The sequence below is a fragment of the Lissotriton helveticus genome, chromosome 3_2 (genome assembly GCF_964261635.1).
Source record: "Lissotriton helveticus chromosome 3_2, aLisHel1.1, whole genome shotgun sequence".
NCBI classification, from domain to species: domain Eukaryota; kingdom Metazoa; phylum Chordata; class Amphibia; order Caudata; family Salamandridae; genus Lissotriton; species Lissotriton helveticus.
This window is the reverse complement of record NC_136062.1, coordinates 138,349,965-138,368,944: the sequence shown is the minus strand read 5'-3', so window position 1 is coordinate 138,368,944 and position 18,980 is coordinate 138,349,965. Positions and strand designations below refer to the sequence as shown.

The window sequence follows — 18,980 nt, the reverse complement described above, 5'->3', positions numbered from 1 at the left end:
CAGGCCTGTCGCCAGGACTGACTTTGGTGGAACCCTCTCCAAAGGTGGAGCCAGCAACAGGTATGGGACTGAACCCAGAGTCAGTGTAATCGGGATCAAGGAAGGTGTCAAGTGGCACAGTCAGTGTCATGAATGGATCTGCCGGCAGTTCCCCTACCTGAAGGTCGCTTCTGATAGTTGGGACCAGAGGGCACTTCAGGGGGATCAGGCAAGGCACCAAAGATCTTCCCATATGTCAATTTAAGATCAGCTATCTGTTCCAGCATCACTGTTCGTTCAGGGTGGGGCCGAATCAGAATCAGCGCCAGCACGGCCTTCCTGAAGGAGACCGGCTCCATGGCCTATGGATGCCTAGTTGGTCGAGCGACTCCAAACTGTGGGAGCGGCAAGATGAGAAGCTGCACATCTTTTCTGTTTGTTTCTTTACCCAACCTAGGCGACCTCAAGAGCGTGAGGGGGCCCCAAAATTAGTCCACGCCTGTGACTTTGATCAGAACCACTTCTTCGACATGCTGAGTTCGGCAAAGGCTGACTTGGCTTTACAGGATGGTGATTTTATGCATTTTCTTAAAGCATTCGCATGACTTCAAGTCGTGTTTGGTGCAGAAGCACCAGAGACAATCATCATTAGTGTCAGTAACCAACATCTGCCAGTTACAGGATCCACATGACTTCAGCCCTGTTCTTTTAGGGAGAAGACATACTACAAGCTTTCTGAAAACTTTTAGGAACATTTCTGTTGGAATGACACGATAAAGAGCATCAGATCCAGACTGTTAGATATGAAAAGAAAGGAACTGACATCAGCGCACGTAGGTGGCACTACTATAGTGGCCTGACATCATATCTGGAATGAAACGGACCGAAAGCGAAGAAGCACAACGCCACCTATCAGTAGCGAGGGAAGTGCTTAAAAGTTTATGGTTCCATACAGGCACCTGGGGGAAATTGCATTTAGAAGCCCCTATCAGAAATTACGTTATTACCTGTTACAAAAAGAAAGCCACAACATTAACACATTTGTGAAGTCTCTACTACCATTTACAATCATAAAACATATGATAGGCTGATAGGAGTAGCACTGTGCATTATGAAGCTACAAAAATGATATTCATAACCGCTTTAATTAGCCTTAAATAGGGACAAAGGATTTTGCAAGAGAGGACAACACAGAGAAGACAATGACTAAAGCCTGCAGTTTTAGAAAGTACTGCTTTACTTACTGATGAATTGGGAAACTTCATCTTCAGTTTCGGGAGCACCTGAGCAATTTCATCAAAATCTATGAATGTAAAGGCAATTGTGGTGACAGTGCCAGTGGTCTGAACACTCCAGGTCCTCTCCAGTGACTCCAGAGCTCCTGATCCATACAAGTGTAGCGTGTCACCTTCCAATTCAACAAGGTGGGACTCTATGGCGTTAAGCCCTTGTACAGCACTGCTCAACAAAGTGTCTAGAGATCTGTGGAAAGAAAAGTAGTGGTTATAATTATAAAAAGAAAAATGCATATATTGACGTTTAAACTGACGAGTGTGGGAGACATTCAGATCTATTTTTGCAAATGGTCAAATATAAAATTTCGTAGAGAAAATGAAATCAATCCTAAAACATCAAACTTTTACAAATAAGAGGAAATCTCTTCGAAATTGATAGAATAGTACTTTTAGAATTTATATGAATTGAAATTGCACCCTGTTTTAAGAGCTTTTTTGCATATATGGCACAAAAAGCATGCACTGTGATATGCACCTAACGCCGTGGGACTGCAAGTACATTTGAAACAAGCTTCAATTCAAAATGCAGCGTGTTTGCCAGCAGTAAAAAGTAGCAAGCTAAAATGAATGTAATGTCGTTTTTTACAATGTGATAATTATATTTTTTTAATGAAATGGCGATTGTCACTCTCATAATTTAGGAAACGTATGGATAAAACTAGGTATTTTAGAAAAACATATGAAAACGTGTTCACTTTCCGCCTGGGAAAGTGGGGTAGGGGGATGCGAGGGGAGAGTGGCAGGTGACCTCTGCAGCCCTGTGGGTGTCAGCTCACCACTCTTCTTTCAATTTTTTATGCCTCCAATCACTCTCCGGCAATCCAAGGAGTAAATGTTGTGTGGAATGTTGCACAGGTATAAAGGTTTGCATTCCTCCTGAAGCATCGGACAGGTGGCCTTAGTTCCAAGTCTCATATTTCCCAAAGGAAGCATCCATCTGCACAAAGAGTCTTCTATAGGGATAAATCACATGGAAAGCCTTTGTCCCAGTCATATGGCAGCAGGGCCAAGTGCATAAGGGGCAGTGGCGGCTGGTGACATTTGAAACCGGTGAAGCGTAAAGTTTCTGTCGGAGTGCACCGTGGGGAGCGAGTCTAGCGAGCGAGCACGAACATCTTAAGAAGTGTTCGGGGGGTTCTATCGCAAGAAAATTTTGAAAAAAGAGTGGGTAAAGGGTGCATTTTCAAGGAAATTTGAGAAGCAAGATGGTTAATAAAACAGTTGTGAAAGTGCAGTTACTACATTAATAAAGGGATGCCATATAACAACATGTAGATACTGCCACAAAGTTGGTTTTATAAAAATGGGTCTAATTGGTAAAAATGATAGCACAATTAATCGAATACATTGGCTTGCAGCCATACAATATTCAGTCAGGTCTATGGGGGAAAGCATGTAATATTGCAATAATTCAGGGTCTGCCACATTACCATGGAGCTATATATTTCCAAAGCTGAAAATCATCTGCATATAAAAATGCTGTGCCAAATACAAAAATGGATGCAGGGTGGTGGAGCATTGCTGCTACAGAAAATGCAGTGCTGGCCTAATACAGTCGGCCTAGTTGCATCTCCAAAGTTGGAAACTTTGTGCCACTATCTAATAGCCAACATTTTACATGTGCATTAATAACGTGGGTTGCTTCTAACGGTATGATGATACACCAGCATACCACAGAACATCCCATGTGACATCACAGACTGAATGTTCACTGATGGTCATTGGGACAGAAGACAGCTCACTGTGCCAATCAGCCACTCAAGCTGCCTGCTTTGCAGTTTGTGATGCAATGACAGGTGCAAGTAACCAAATATACAGGTTCCAGTTTCACACATTATTAGCATTCAGTAACTACACGTACTGCTATGAAGCCAGCACCCACTCTGCTAAAATTGGAAAAACAAAGATTAGATTGACATTGCAGATTCTACAATTGAACCAGTGTAGTAAATAACACTGCCACGCCTGAAACCTAATTGTGGAGTTATGCTAAGGACCACTGTTCCGCCATAGTATATATTTAACTGCATGCAAAGGACCATTGTCATTCCAGAAAACATGTTATCCCACAGCAAAAGCACAATTACCATGATGCCGGAAGTCGCATTGCCCAGGGAAGGAGCACAACTCTATCATGCCAGATGAACTAACATGGAAAGGGTACCAGATAGGTTTAATTAAATAAACTCTACCCTGGGAACACATATGGAAGCCCTCTTGAGAGGAACCGACCAGATGTTCCTACCGTCCGTCACCTCTTCACACAGCTTTTCTTCCTGATCCAAACATCAACATTCCATGGAAGGCATCACACAACCACTCAGCTAAGGCGGCTCCCAGAACATTCTCCGCCCGATCACGCACACAGCAACGAATACAGGCAGCACCTCAGAAAAATCATCACACCTAGGCAGAGGCTTTAATGCTGAGGAATTAATATACAGTCCGCCAAAACTACGAGGCGCACAGTCCTGCTGTACTCCCAGGCAAGTAATATACACAACTCCTATTTACATTTAACAGTAGTCACTCTGAGCCCAAGAATTTTTGAGTAGTATGGTGAGCATGGCAGACTTGTGTGGTGGACGACATTTGTAAAAAAAAAAAAACTGAAGCTAACATTTGAATATTTGTCCATCATATTCCTCGTCCTTAGTTCCGATAGCGCGCAAGAGTCATGACAGTGGCAAAAAACCATGTTACACTGAAATTATGAAAATGTCACACTCACACATAAGCAATCTCAACATGGGATAATGTACATATTTGTTTATAGGCATACAGATTAATATATGTTTGGGTAATGAATGAGGGGCACTTGTATATATACAAACAAAATTATTAATTTATCTGAGAAGGTGCAATGCAAAGGTTCTCCCGATTTAGTGATTGCAATGTAATGACTCCCCATGCAATTAATGCTCAGCTGACTACCTCTCTTTCACGACGAGAGGCCAAGCAGCAGCGTACCCATGAAGGAACAGCGAGGCATAAACCATGCATGCAGATCCACACACATTTTTATACTATTACTTTTGTTGTGGAAGAGGCCAAGAGGCGAGGGCTTTGCCTCTTCTGGGTCATGGCCTCTCCCAATTCCAAATGTCGAAATACTACATTGCACTCTTTGCTTCTGCATATATTCTACATATTTAAAATTACACATTTATACATATTTATATATTTAAAAATAGGCATGTAATTCTTTGAATTGGTGTAACTACTAAAACCACCAACTTAGATCTACAGCTAAGGGCATAGGTGATTGGCAGTTCACATTGCAAAGTGAAAAGTCAAGGATCTTGTTTTAAAATAAATAACCTGCACAGAATTAATGTTTTCACGGATGCTGTTCAGTTATCCATCTGCCTTTCACTGACCCTAACTACCGACCTGCAGGAGGCGGAACCATCGTCCTGAAGACTTCCGGTCCGTTTCCAGATCCCACTGTCACGCTGGATGAACATGATAAAGGCGCGTGCACACAATACCGGCCTCGGCATCACTAGGGTGACCCTGCATCTGGTCTGGCCCAGGGTGGAATCTTCAGAAACAAATTATGGGCGCACTCGAACCTGCGATGGCGCTGCGAGGCCCCAGCACTGGCAACACGTGCGCTTGTAGATACATGCCTATAACATGAGAGGAATGGCATGCAGCAGCAATACCCTAGCATTACATTAAGCAATGGCTGATTTGATCAGGTGCTCTCAAATATCATGTACTGGGGCTCCCATCTGTGGCCAGTTTATTTTGTAATGTGCGACTTAAAACTAAAAATCTGCATATCTGACGTGCCACCGTCCATCTCCTCCCCATCAGCCCAGCCCCCCACTAGATGCATCACAGCTTCTATCACCTGAGGGGCCCGGGCGACAGACCCTTTCTCCCAGCCCTCCCCCGGGGTAACGGGAATATCTCCTCCGTCCAAGCGCACCTGCCACTCTTTGGAGAACGCAGTGGGCCAGCGACTTCATTTAATTTACACCCACTCCCTGCCAGCTGCGCGGCACTCCCGAGTCCTGTTGCTAAAATATTTTCCGCTGCGTGCCAGTCTTATTATGTTTCTCCTGGCATCGGGTGCCCGCCGGCTTGTCCTGTGCCAGGTGTATTATGCTGTGTGGCACACCATGCATCTTCATGACGACAGCAGGGGATCTGAAGCGAATCGGCACTCGTCACGACTTATTCATTCAGGCTCACTACTAGAATTGATTTAGCAGTCATCGTTTCGATGTTTAATCTACCAGCAGCTAATGCTGTTATACTCGGAAGAGCCAAGGGCTGAAATTATATGTGTAAATAAAATAAAAAACTTACCGGGTCCGCGCTGGCTGCTGCCTCTGCTCGGGTCCCGTTGGCGCCTGAGGAACAGCCGTGTCTCCGTCACTGCTGGTAACACCCCGCTCTCAGCCAATCCGATTGACTTAGGGCAGTGTTACGCTCTGCCCATTAGGAGACCGAGGTTTGAGCAAACCTCGGTCTCATGCGCCAGCAGAACAGACATCAGTGCGCATGAGTGGGCACGGAGGAAAATTCGACCTCCGTCCCCACTCATGCGCACTTGTGGTGACAATCAAACAACCATGTCAGTCAACATGACGTGGACCGTGGGCGGTTCGAGTCATGCTGACTGACATGATTGTTGTCAGTTCAACCTCTGCGTCTTTTGTAACCTGGGAGTTTACTTATCAAAAAGACGCCGAGGGAGCTGCGTGTGCTGCTGGCGGATTGTGGGGCAACGCCCCAACGCCCTTAATGGACGCACCGCCACTGATAAGGGGCATCATTTGCTCCAATAAATTCAAGGCAGGCCAGTGACTAATTCCAGCTTCCCAAGCAGCTGCAAGGCCCTAGTATATAGCCATAGCCCCTCCATGTATTATTAATTATTAGCACAATATCTCTCTCACAGATTGGAAGACTATGAAAATGTGAAGAGTTCTTTATGAGGGGTCAGTGCATATTTGCATGTTAAATGGGACGGAGGAGCTGCAGTACAGAAGCAGTCCTTTACAAGTACTAATAATGAGGAAGATAAACACTTATATTGAAGTGGCTCCTGAACCAATAAATTAGACCCCTAAACCATTAAATGTATCTATTAAAGTGGTGGTAGGGAGTTGACTAATAGGACATAGAAAAGTAAGTATATAACACGCTGATTTAATGGTTTCCTTTATTTATTTATTTATTTATTTTATAAAGCGCATGGTTACACTAGCAAGTGTGTCCCCGCGCTGGCAATGCTACAGTTGTTTCCAGGAGTTCGTGGCACGATTGAGAGAAGAGCATAACTCCGGTCTTAGTCCTTGGGGAAGAGGACTGTTTTCAGGTCTCTTCGAAAGTTTGACTCAGAGGGTTCCAGCCGCAGTTTTTCTGGCAGCTGGTTCCACATCCTAGCGGTAATGACTCTGAAAGACTTTCCACCCATTCTGGCTGTTTTGACCTTCGGGACTTGCACTTGCCCTGTGCCGCACGATCTAAGCTGGCGGGTGGGTTCGTACCGTTTTATAAGCCCATGCAAATATCTTGGGCCTCTACCATGAAGGATGCGATGTCCTACACATAGGGCTTTAAAGGTCACCCGTTCCCTAATCGGGAGCCAGTGAAGGGTTTTCAGTGGTTTTTTTTATGATGCTCTTCTGGGTAGTTGTAGGATCAAACGGGCCGCTGCGCTTTGTATTCGTTGTAGTCTTGATAGGCTTTTTATGCTGGCCCCTAGATACAGTACATTTCCATAGTCCAGCCTAGATGTTATAAGGCTATGGACCAGGGTCTGGCGTACTGGTATGGGCATAAGGTCCAGCGTTTTCCTAAGGACCCGCAGTATCCCGAAACAGGTGCCTGCCACTAGTTTGGTTTGGTGGTCGAACGATAGGTTTTTGTCTAGCCAGACCCTTAAGTTCTTTACTAAATTGCTTGGTGTGGGTAGTTCACCCAGTTCTTCCGGCCACCAGGCTGAGGTCCACACTGATGGGGATTTGCCTATGATTAAGACCTCCGTCTTATTTCCATTAAGGCGGAGGCAGTTGTCTGCCATCCACATTGCCACCTTCCGCATACAGGACGCGAAGTTGTTAGCACTTTGCTCCTCTGGTTGCGTTAGGGTCACAATCAGTTGCGTATCGTCTGCATACGATACTATCTCAACCCCGTATGTGTCTGTGATTCCTCCTACTGGGGCCACATACAGATTGAATAGGGTGGGGCTGAGACTGGAGCCTTGTGGCACTCCCTGATTTAGTTTTATTTCTTTGGACCTGAACTGGCCCTGCGCGACCTGAAAGGTTCGGTCTGTGAGAAATGATTGAAGCCTTTCCCAGGCTTTTCCTCTCACCCCTCCCTTTTTAAGACACTGTAGCAGTGTGTGATGAGCTACAGTGTCGAAAGCGGCACTGAGATCAAGAAGAATCAGTGCCGCCATCTGGCCTTCATCTGCATACCTTCGTAGAGCTTCTGTTGAAGACAGCAGGGCCGACTCGGTCGAGTGAAGAGCTCGAAATCCCGACTGTGAGGGGTGGAGCAGTCCATTGGTTTCAGCAAATGCCGAGAGTTGTTTGTTCACTGCTTTCTCAGCAATTTTTGCAAAGTAGGGGAGGAGGGAGATAGGTCGAAGATTATCCAGTTTTTCTAAGCTAATGTTAGGTTTTTTCCTCAGGGGAAGGACAAACGCTTTTTTCCATGAGATAGGGACTTGTCCTGTACTAAAGGAGAGAGCAAGGAGATGACTGATGTATGGCTCCAGGGTGGTGAGGCTACCATGGAGTCTTTTAGGGGTTGCTGGATCGCTCGGGGATCCTGATTTAATGATACTTGCTATGTGGCATATAGATTCCTGAGAGGGTACTAGAAAAGCTGAGAGATGCTTATTTTCCTGTATCTTCAGGGTGCTGTATACCTTCCCATTGCCTACTCTGGCAGTGTCTGGGAAGCCCGCGTAGATTTTGTCTACTTTTCTAGCAAAGAACTCGGCTATTAAATTACACATTTTAGCTGATCCGGTCATGGGGGCCGCTAGTAGGGTAAGATCAGAGAGTTCCCTATATACTAGGAACATTTCCTTCATGGAATTATCAGCCTCTTTGATTCTAGTACAGAAGTAAGATGTTCGAGTTTTCCGGATGAGTGCATGGTATTTCTTTAAATTATTCTTATAATCAGCTCTTTCTGTCTCAGAGTAGTGTTTCCGCCACTTCCTCTCTAAGCTTTTACATTTTGCTTTTTGTTCTCGAAGTTCAGTGTTGAACCAGGGGGCAGATTTGGATCTCCTCGCCGGAGCCTTATGAGTCCATGGCGCTGTGCAGTCTAGCGCCTTTAGAATTAGTTGATTCAATTCTAAACAAGCGGATTCTATTTCTTTGCCCTTGGGGGGGGCCTCCTGATGTTATGACTTTATTAAAAGCCTCCGTGGAGAATTTTGCCCATTTCCTGTGTATATTTGCGGAGCTGGGTTCCTTCTGGGGTCCATTATCCGGGACCGCCACCCGGAAAGTGACTAGGAAGTGGTCTGACCATATTACTGGGGTGGGGGGCTCTACGGTCAGGGTATCCCAATTAGCGAAGATGGGATCTAGGAGATGGCCCTGACAGTGAGTGGGTCTTTCTGATTTGAGAAGCATCTGTATGTCGGCTAGCTCCTGTTTAATTTCCTGAGCTTCGGTGTTCTTAGGGTCGTCGAAGTGATAATTTAGGTCACCTAGGAGGAGGAGTCTCTCATGTTTGAGAGCAGAGATCGTGAGGGTTTCCATCAGTTGGGTGGCAAAGCTGGCTCCAGGTCCCGGGGGGCGGTATATCAAGAAGCCCTTGATGCAGTACCCCTGGTGCACTGAGATGGAAAAGAAACTTGTTTCACTGCTAGCAAGATCCCTTCCCTCTAAAGTGCAGGCCAGATCTTGTTTGTGTATTATTGCAATTCCTCCCCCTTTTCCCTTTAACCTATCTATTCTCTTGACGTCATATCCCGGTGGGAGGGCCGCCAGTATGTCTGGTGCCGATGTGGTATTCAGCCACGTCTCCGTGAGGAATATGGCATCCACCTGACCATCCATTAGATAGTCGTGTACCTCCATCTTATGTTTTCCTAGGGAACGACAGTTGAGAAGGGCAAGATTAAGTATCTTACCTTTATGTCTGGACCCGAGTTGTCTATTAACTATGAAGGGGCAGTGTGCACACTTTTTTTCTCCATCCTTAATGTTTAAGCTATGCCGACAGATATTTTCTAAGGGAGGACATAGACTTCTAAGTTCTGCGAAGCTATAGTGTTTACGGAAGTTGAAACCCGCAGGGATTCCTGCCCCTGGCCCCGGTCGGTCAAGGACGGGCACAGACGGGCTTGCCTTTGGCGCGCCCGCTGCGCCCGTCGTGTCTCCTGTGAGGGCCGGCCATTTGAGGCAGAGTGGACGAGGGTGGGAGTGGCCAGGCAGCAGGAGCGCTCCCCTCACATCTCCCCCAAGATGGCGGCTGTTTGTTCGGTTTTTCTGCCCCTTAGCAGCGCCTTAATCGGCTGCGGGGGGGGGCCAGCAGGGGTCTGAGGTTAGTGGTTTTCAGAGCGCGAGCACAGTGAGTAAATACACAATTTATAAGCCTAACAGTCTTAAAATCGACTATCAGCCACAAACGTTTTTTTAAAAGCTAGAAAGTCTTAAAATCGACTATCAGCCGGAATACACAGTTTATACACGCTAAAAAGTCTTAAAATCACCAATCAGCTAGAACATAATATACACAACGTGCCTCTTTCCTCCCGGCTTCCGCCTCAAGAGTAAGGAGTTTCAAGCATTTACCCAGCGCTAACACATGTGACGTATTTATGGGATTCGCCAGAGGGTGGGAGTGGCCAGGCAGCACGAGCGCTCCCCTCACACCTCCCCCAAGATGGCGGCTGTTTGTTTGGTTTTTCTGCCCCTTAGCAGCGCCTTTATCCGGCTGCGGGGGGGGGGCCAGCAGGGGTCTGAGGTTAGTGGTTTTCAGAGCGCGAGCACAGTGAGTAAATACACAATTTATAAGCCTAACAGTCTTAAAATCGACTATCAGCCACAAACGTTTTTTTTAAAAGCTAGAAAGTCTTAAAATCGACTATCAGCCGGAATACACAGTTTATACACGCTAAAAAGTCTTAAAATCACCAATCAGCTAGAACATAATATACACAACGTGCCTCTTTCCTCCCGGCTTCCGCCTCAAGAGTAAGGAGTTTCAAGCATTTACCCAGCGCTAACACATGTGACGCATTTATGGGATTCGCCAGAGGGTGGGAGTGGCCAGGCAGCAGGAGCGCTCCCCTCACACCTCCCCCAAGATGGCGGCTGTTTGTTCGGTTTTTCTGCCCCTTAGCAGCGCCTTAATCGGCTGCGGGGGGCCAGCAGGGGTCTGAGGTTAGTGGTTTTCAGAGCGCGAGCACAGTGAGTAAATACACAATTTAGAAGCCTAACAATCTTAAAATCGACTATCAGCCACAAACGTTTTTTTTAAAAGCTAGAAACTCTTAAAATCCAGTAATAAAATTAATTAAATAAGTCAAAACATTACTGTGCAATACAATTTACAAATACTAGGACTGCATGAAGCCCTTACTGCACATGGTAACAACAGCCAGAGTACCTTCTTTAAGATATTCAAAAACACTTACCCATTAGTCGACTTGTCATGTACCTTTAAAGTGGTAAGGCCAACCTGCTATTAGCCACAGTAAGTTATATAGGCTTCCCTGTTTTCAGTTTCAATTTTTTATAAATTCTGGTTGGGTTTTTTCAGTTTTTTCAATACCTTAAAAGACAGTGGTTATCAGTGGTTACGCATGTTCGCGTCATTAAAAACAACAGAAAAAGTGTTTTTCCTGTGTTCATGGAATTTTTATTTAATTTTAGTTATTGCTTGCTTTCTGCACTGATAGTGCAAGTGTATAAGTAGCATGTGCACAGGGTATATGAGGACCAAATACATTTTTACTGCACCAAAATGGACTACAAAGTCAATAGCATTCTTCATTAAATCTGAAGATTCTAAAGATGCTTTCAGCATACCATCTAGCAAGTGACAAGGATCTCTTACAGGGAAGTACTTCAGCTCAGGTATCGATTTTGAAAGGCCATCATACAACTTTTTCCTATACGTAGCTGCTTTACTGCAAATACAAACGATATCACTCATATCTTTATTGAACTTGGTAGGAACCTTTTTCAGCAGCATTCCAAGTGATACTGGGTTGGATTAGTTACTTCCCTGTAATCCTAGTTCTCTTCCAGGGGTATCCTCATCAAAGTCATAAGCATTAGAATATTCCCGCCCATGCGCGAGACCCCGGAAACACAAGAATGTATGTGCCCCACATATATATAATTATATATATACCCATATATATATATACGAATAAGCAACTGCAGACTTATACACATCAGAGCTGAATCATGCTGTAAGGACTTCCCATAATAACATGATAAAACATGCATTAGAAATAGGGAAAAAACACCAATGAAATATGTTTTGAAACTGTTTTAATGCACAGCAGACAATAGAAAATCCCATACAGGACTGAAAGCATAGACAGCTCCCAGGCTGCATTGCAAATCACAGTCTAAAAAGACTGAAAAGCTAACTCATAGCAACATAGAAATAAACTGACACAGTGCCTTTAAGGCACTCCTGACCCCCAGCTTCCCATCATGCCTCAGGGGTGGCAGTTGGCTCAGTTGTTCTTTGCGGAGACTGAAAAAGCCATGGCACAAAGAATGAACAATATTTCCAAAAAGGAACAAAGTACTTTGCCCGGGGAGGCGGGAGGGTTGCTTATGACTTTGATGAGGATACCCCTGGAAGAGAACTAGGACTACAGGTAAGTAACTAATCCTTCTCTTCCAGGGGATCCTCATCAATAGTCATAAGCATTAAAATAGAATAGCGAGCCTCACCTCATCTCCCTGCAGGCAAAGGAGTAAGATAGTAATATAATCAAAAAGCTTAGCAGAACTAAGCTTGGCCAGACAGCTGGCTATCCAAACAGATTCCTCAAGGAGGCCTGGCCTACTTGAGTGTCAGCCCTGGAATCGGATTCTAGGCAGTAGTGCCTCGTAAAGGTATGGACCGATCTCCAGGTTGCAGCCTTGCAAATTTCTGACAAGGGGACATCATGTAAGAAAGCCACTGTGGCCCTTTTCGCCAGTTGATAAGCTAGGTTAATGCAGGATACGATCCATCTGGAAATGGATCCCTTAGCCGCTGGGCACCCTGTTCTCATGGCGCCATAATTGACAAATAACTGATCCGTTTTCCTTATTCCCTTGGTACTCTCTAAGTAGAATTTAAGGGCTCTTTTGAGGTCCTAGGAATGCAGCGACTGCTCAGCTGGGGTCGCAAGGTTAGGGAAAAGGATGGGAGGGAGATGGACTGATTGATATGAAAATCAGACACAACCTTCGGGTGGAAAGATGGGTGCGCCCTCAAGACTACTCTGTTGTGGTGGAAGACAGTGTAAGGTTCTTTCGTACACAGCGCTTGGATTTCGCTTACTCTGCGCGCTGATGTAATGGCCACCAGAAAAGCGGCCTTCCACGACAAATGCTGCAAGGAGGCTCTGTGGATGGGCTCAAAAGGCGGGCCCATCAACTTAGATAACACCAGGTTCAACTCCCATGGAGGGGAAGGGTTTCGAACAGGGGGATAAACCTTCTTCAACTCCTGTAAGAAGTCCTTGACTACCTGAATCTGGAAAAAAGAGGGTTGGCTAGGTGACTTCCTGTACGCCGTAATGGCCGACAAATGCACCCTGATAGAAGCATACTTCAACCCAGATCTCGCTAAGTACAGAAAGTAAGGGAGAATGACATCCTCCTGCCCCTTCGTAGGATCGAGGTGATGCTCTCTACACAAAAGAAAGAACCTCTTCCACTTAAACGCATATGATGCTCTTGTGGAGGGTCGCTTGGCCTCTTTTAAAATGTGCATGCAATCAGGAGGCAGTTTCAAATGTCCGTATTGCAGGACCTCAGGAGCCATGCTGTCAAGTTCAGCAAGGGAAGGTTGAGATGAAGAATCCTTCCGCCCATTTTGGTCAGCAGGTCCAGCCTGCAAGGTAGTCTCCTGTGTGGAAGTACCAACAGATGAAGAAGGTCCGGGTACCACCACTGCCGTGGCCAGTCTGGAGCTATCAGAATCATCTGCATGTTGGATCTGATGAGCTTGGACACCACCTTCGGGATCAGAGGCAGGGGAGGAAAGGCGTAGGCAAATGTTCCTGACCAAATCCATCAAAAGCGCATTCCCCCTTGTCCCTGGACGGTGGAATCTGGACGCGAAGGCGCTGCATTTTTTGTTTTTGTCGTCTGCGAACAAATCTATTGCTGGACGATCCCATCGATGGAAAAGGTCTGCCATCACCTCGTCGTTTAGCACCCAGTTTGGCTGATCTGCGAAGTGCCTGCTGAGCGCGTCTGCCTTGATGTTTTGCTCCCCTGGAAGGTGCACTGCCACCACCGATAGGTTCCGGGCGAGCAGCCAGTGCCAGATCGCCTGGGCTTCCAGGGAGAGAGGGCATGACCGTGTACCACCCTGTTTGTTCAGGTAGAACATGGTGGTCGTGTTGTCGGTCTGGACCAGGACCGAGCTGGATTCAATGGCAGGCAGAAAATCTTTCAGAGCCAGGTGAACTGCTTGCAGCTCTAGCATGTTGATGTGGTAAGATTGTTCTTTTGCCGACCAATGTCTTTGTATCTGGAGGCACCCCATGTGTGCCCCCCAGCCTTGAAGAGAGGCATCGGTCACCACCGACTGTACTGGAATTGGTTGGTGAAAAGGGACTCCCACCAACAGATTCCGAGGCTGAGTCCACCATTTGATGGAGGATCTCGCTGCCTGGGAGAGCCTCCGATCTTCCCAGCGACCTGTCGATTGATCCCACTGGTCCTCCAAAGTTTGTTGCAATGGGCGCATTCTCAGCCTGGCGTTGGGGATGACAAAGATGCAGGAAGCCATGGATCCCAGCAGGGACGCCACCTGCCGGACTGTTGGATTCCGCACCTGTAGAAGCATCCTGCACTTCCGCTGCATCGAAGAAAGTCTCTCCTCCGCAGGAAACGCTCTTCCCAAGTTTGTGTCCAGGATGGAGCCTAGGTAATGAATGGTCTGGGTGGGCTGTTGCACTGACTTCTCCATGTTGACATGGAGGCCGAGATTGTGTAACTGCTGCAGACAGACTTGGAGGTCTTTTCGTATTTGCAGCGGAGATGGTCCTTTCAGAAGCCAGTCGTCCAAGTATGGATAGACGAAGAGACCTTCTCTGTGCAAGAAGGCTGCCACCACTGTCATGCACTTGGTGAAGACTCAAGGAGCCGACTTGAGCCCGAAGGGCAGGACTTTGTACTGCTATTGTTTGTGGCCGACCACAAACCACAGGTACTTGGGATTACGTTGTGCAATCGGAATATGGAAGTACGCATCTTGTAGGTCCACCGAACATATCCAATCCCCTACTTTTAGATGTGGACATATTTGGTGAAGGGCCAACATGCGAAACTTCTCTTTCACTATGACCTTGTTGAGAAAACGAAGGTCTAGGATAGGACGGAACTTGTGCTCCTGATCTTTTTGGGGGACAAGAAAGTACCTAGAGTAAACCCCTCTTCCACTTTGGGAGGGAGGAACTTCTTCTATAACTTGCTTTTGCAGAAGCGCCTTTACCTCCTTTCGAAGCAGCTTTAGCTGGTGAGGTCGAGAGTTTTTTGGAGGTATGTCCTTTGGAAGCACACGGAAACGTAGCGTGTATCCATTGCGCAGTATATTCAGCACCAAACGATCTTTTGTGATGCTGCACCACTCTGCAAGATGTAGTGAAGTACTTCCTCCCACCGGAGTGGACAACGGCGCCAGAGGAAGCCATTGTTCATGACTACCCTCCTCTCGCTGTGGTAGAGGATTGTTGTTGGTGACCACTTCTACCTCTGTTGGACTTTCTTCCCTGAAACTGGGACTTGCCCTGGTTCTTGTTCTGGGACCACTGAGGGGTTTGAACGCTCTGCTGAGGCCCCTTGCGCTGGTTGGGTCTGAACCGACGCTTGAACTCCTTCTTCTTTTCCAAACCGACTGCTTTGAGAGTGTCCAGCTCGGTTTTCATTCTACTCATATCTTCGTCTGCGTGCGTGCCGAAGAGAGAGGAACCAGAAAAGGGGAGGTTTAAGATTCTGTGCTGCACATCCGGTTTGAGGCCTGTCAATCTCAACCAGGATGATCTCCTGGCGCATATTCCATGCGCGTAAGAGTGCGCCGATAGCACCGCGCCGTCTGCCGCTGTGCTAATCATCTGGTTTGCCACTAGAGATCCTTCGGTAACTATGTCGTCAAAGTCTTTTTGGTCTTCCTTTGGCAGCTTGGTCTTGAAACGTTCCAAGAAATCCCAGAACACCCTGTTGTAACGGCCTAACAGCGCAGCCGCGCTGGAGACCTTCAGGGTAGAAGCCGCAGAATTGCAGACCCTGCGACCCCATGAGTCCTGTGATCTGCTCTCCTTATCCGGTGGAACGGGGGAAGTAGCGGTGACAGCATGAGTTTTCCGTGCTGCGGCCACTATCGCCGAGTCTGCAGGTGGATCCGTCTTAACGAAGACAGGGTCCGAGGTAGCTGGCTTGTACTTCTTTTGGATGCGAGCAGGCACCGCCTTAATGGTTGCTGGAGACAGGAAAGTGTGCATGGCCGGGTCCAGAATCCCTGGAACCAAGGGAAGCAATGGTCGAGATGAAGTCTTCTGGTGAAGTGTCTCGAAAATCACTGTCGTTGTGATTTGAGGAACAGACATCTCGATATTGAGTTTCTGAGCCCCTCTCTGCAGAACCTCATGGTAGGTATTAATGTCATCTATTGGAGAGACCCTAGAGGTAGGGCTGTCCGAGAGCGTGGGTGAATAATCCCTCTTTGAGGAGAGGGTAGAGAAAGTAGATGGTGTTCTTCTACTTCTGCGGTGAGTACTGTGCCTCCTGTCCCGTGATCTGATGGCACGTTCCTCCCGTCTGGGGGAACGAGATCTATAGCGCCGTTCCTCAGGAGACCGCCCCATATGGGCTCTGCGCCTGGGAGAGCTCTGTCTGTCCGCTTCTTCCACCATCTGTTGAAGGGGAGATCTGTGAACAGAGCTGGCATATTCCCGCATTCTCCTTGTTGCCCCTGAGTCCTGCCAGTGGTGTAAAGGCAGTTGCCATCTTGGGGACAAACGAACAGCAGAAGGAGCCACCTTTTGCCTCAAAGGGGACTTGCTGACATGTCTAGCTCCCGGGGAGGCTGATCTTGAAGAAGCCCGCCGGGATGAGTAAGAGGACAAATGGCGTGAGGCTGACTCTGTCACCAGGACCACCAATCCCTCTCTAGACCTTATTGAGGCGGGTCTCGATGGGGAACCAGCACGCCTTCTAGACGTCGATCTCTCTCGACTTCTCGGCATCGGGGAAGACGCTGCATGAATCTCTCGTCTTCTCCACAACGACCGTCTTGTCGATGTCGATCATCTGCTCGACGGCGACCTCTGCCATGAAGGGTGCTGATGCCTCGACGTCGAACGGCGGTGTGAAGCCGATGGTGGAGGACTTCTCTCTCTCGACGCCGAACGTCGTCGAGACGACGGCGAAGCAGTGTCCAATCTCGACGTCGTAGGTCTGCGAGATACTAGTGGAGGGGTATTTTGCACCCTTAACGCCGAACGCCTTCGAGACGACGACGGAGATCTCATCCTCTACGCCGATCGGCGCCGAGTTGACGACGGCGGAGGGGTCTTGGCCCGCGACGTCGATCGCGGAACCTGCGATGGCGGAGGCGACCCTGCTCTCGACGCCGAACGTCCTGTCGACGACGGCGGAGGCTCCCTATCCCTGACGCCGATCGTCGCTGGGTTGACGACGGCGGAGGGGTGATGGTCCTCGACGCCGACTGTCCCCGGGTTGACGGCGGCGGAGGGGTGATGGTCCTCGACGCCGATCGCCACCGAGTTGACGACGGCGGAGGGGTGATGCTCCTCGACACCGATCGTCGCTGAATTGACGACGGCGGAGGATCACGAATCTTCGACGACGTACCTGAATGAGTCTTCTTCCTTGACGGCGAGCCCGCTGTCCAGGGTCTTTTCTTGGTTAAATGACCCACCGGTAGATCTTTTGTCAGCGCCGAGCCTGACGCTGAAGTAGAAGGACGTGAGGTCTTGCTTCTAGATGGAGTTCTGGACCTCTTGGAGCCCTTCCTTACCGGAGACCTTCCTCTAGCTGATTTATCTGCCAGGCCATAAAGGTGAATTCTCTCCCTGTCCTCCAGGGTTCTCCTGGACAGAGTCTGACAGTGAGGACAGGTATTGGGATCATGATCCTCAGGGGGGCAAAGAATACAGACCTCATGCGAGTCCGTCTTGGCCTTCTTTTTGCCACAAGAAGGGCAGGAGTCAAAAAGAGATGGCATTTTAAGGTGATTAAAAAGCCAAAAACTGTCTAAAAAAGACAGACCCTTACTTCAAAAGATGAAAAGCGTCGAAGTAAGGTATAAAAGTTGAGAAAAAGTGAAGAGAATTTCTGATAAAATCAGAAGGAAGTGGAGCTGGGTTGCCAGGATCCTTCCAGAAGGAGCCGAAAAGAACAACTGATTCAACTGCCACCCCTGAGGCATGATGGGAAGCTGGGGGTCAGGAGTGCCTTAAAGGCACGGTGTCAGTTTATTTCTATGTTGCTATGAGTTAGCTGCTGGGGTGAAAGCATTTTGATATTTTACAAGGAGCATATCCACACAGAAGCTAGGTCCTTTCTGTGTCAATTTGTTTTATTTATTACTTTGATGTCGCCTTTGTGTTTAGAGTCTGGTTTGACAGCAGGAAGCTTCATACCAGACGCAAACATTGCCCACATTCCACGCTTTATCAGTTCCTGTCTCTTGCCAATGCTGTTGTAAATTCCATTTAGAGTATCCTTTGTTTACTGTTTGACTGTTGGTATTTCATCGCATAACAAATTGTATCCATTTCAAAATGTTCTGTATTAAGTATTCGAAAGCTTAAATATTATACACGTGAATTCATAAGTGGACAAATCTTCAGAACACATTTATTCTGGACTCAATTTCACCAATGGTACTTTAATAAACTTTGCCCAGGAATGACACCAGCCTTTATTGTGTTTAATTTGCAGCAATTGTAAAACTTTTTTTATTGCATTCTTTCCTTTCTTTCCTTCTCCCATCTTTCTTGGTTTCCTTATTTTCTTCTTTCTTGCTTTCTCTATTTCATTCCTTCCTTCACTTTTTTCTTTCATGTGTTCCTTCCTACTTTCTTTCTTTCCTTCTATCATTCCTTCATTCAATTTTTCTTTCATTCTTATTTTCAGTACTTCCTTTTTATTTTATTTCCTTTTTCTTCTTTCCACCTGTCTTGCTTTCCTTCATCCTTCATTTCTTCTTTTTTTTCTTTCATTGTTTGATTCCTTCTTTCTTGGTTTTCTTTTTTCTTTCATTCCTTCTTTCTTCTTTTATTCTTTCATTCCTTCTTGCTTCCTTTCCTTTTTTCTTTCATACCTTGTTTCTTACTTTCTTTATCTTTCATTCCTTTTTCCCTGCTTTATTTCCCCTTTGCTTTCCTTCCTTCCTTCTTTCTTTCCCTCTTTTTCTTCCTTCTTGCTCGTCTTTCTTTCGCTTTCCTTTTTTCTTGCTTTCTTTTTTCTACCCTTCTCTCACTTTTTTCCTCTTTTCTTC

At 46.8% G+C, this 18,980-nt stretch overlaps 1 protein-coding gene across 3 annotated transcripts in view; it reads right to left on the bottom strand.

Moving 5' to 3' along the window:
* Positions 1-18,980, bottom strand: part of LRRC49 (leucine rich repeat containing 49) — a 1,030,711-nt gene that overhangs the window by 259,617 nt on the left and 752,114 nt on the right. For all 3 annotated transcript variants that reach the window (XM_078684608.1, XM_078684609.1, XM_078684610.1), the window contains one exon: positions 1,224-1,461. In XM_078684608.1, coding sequence (XP_078540734.1) covers positions 1,224-1,461 — 238 coding nt within the window. The remainder of the gene's footprint in view (positions 1-1,223; positions 1,462-18,980) is intronic.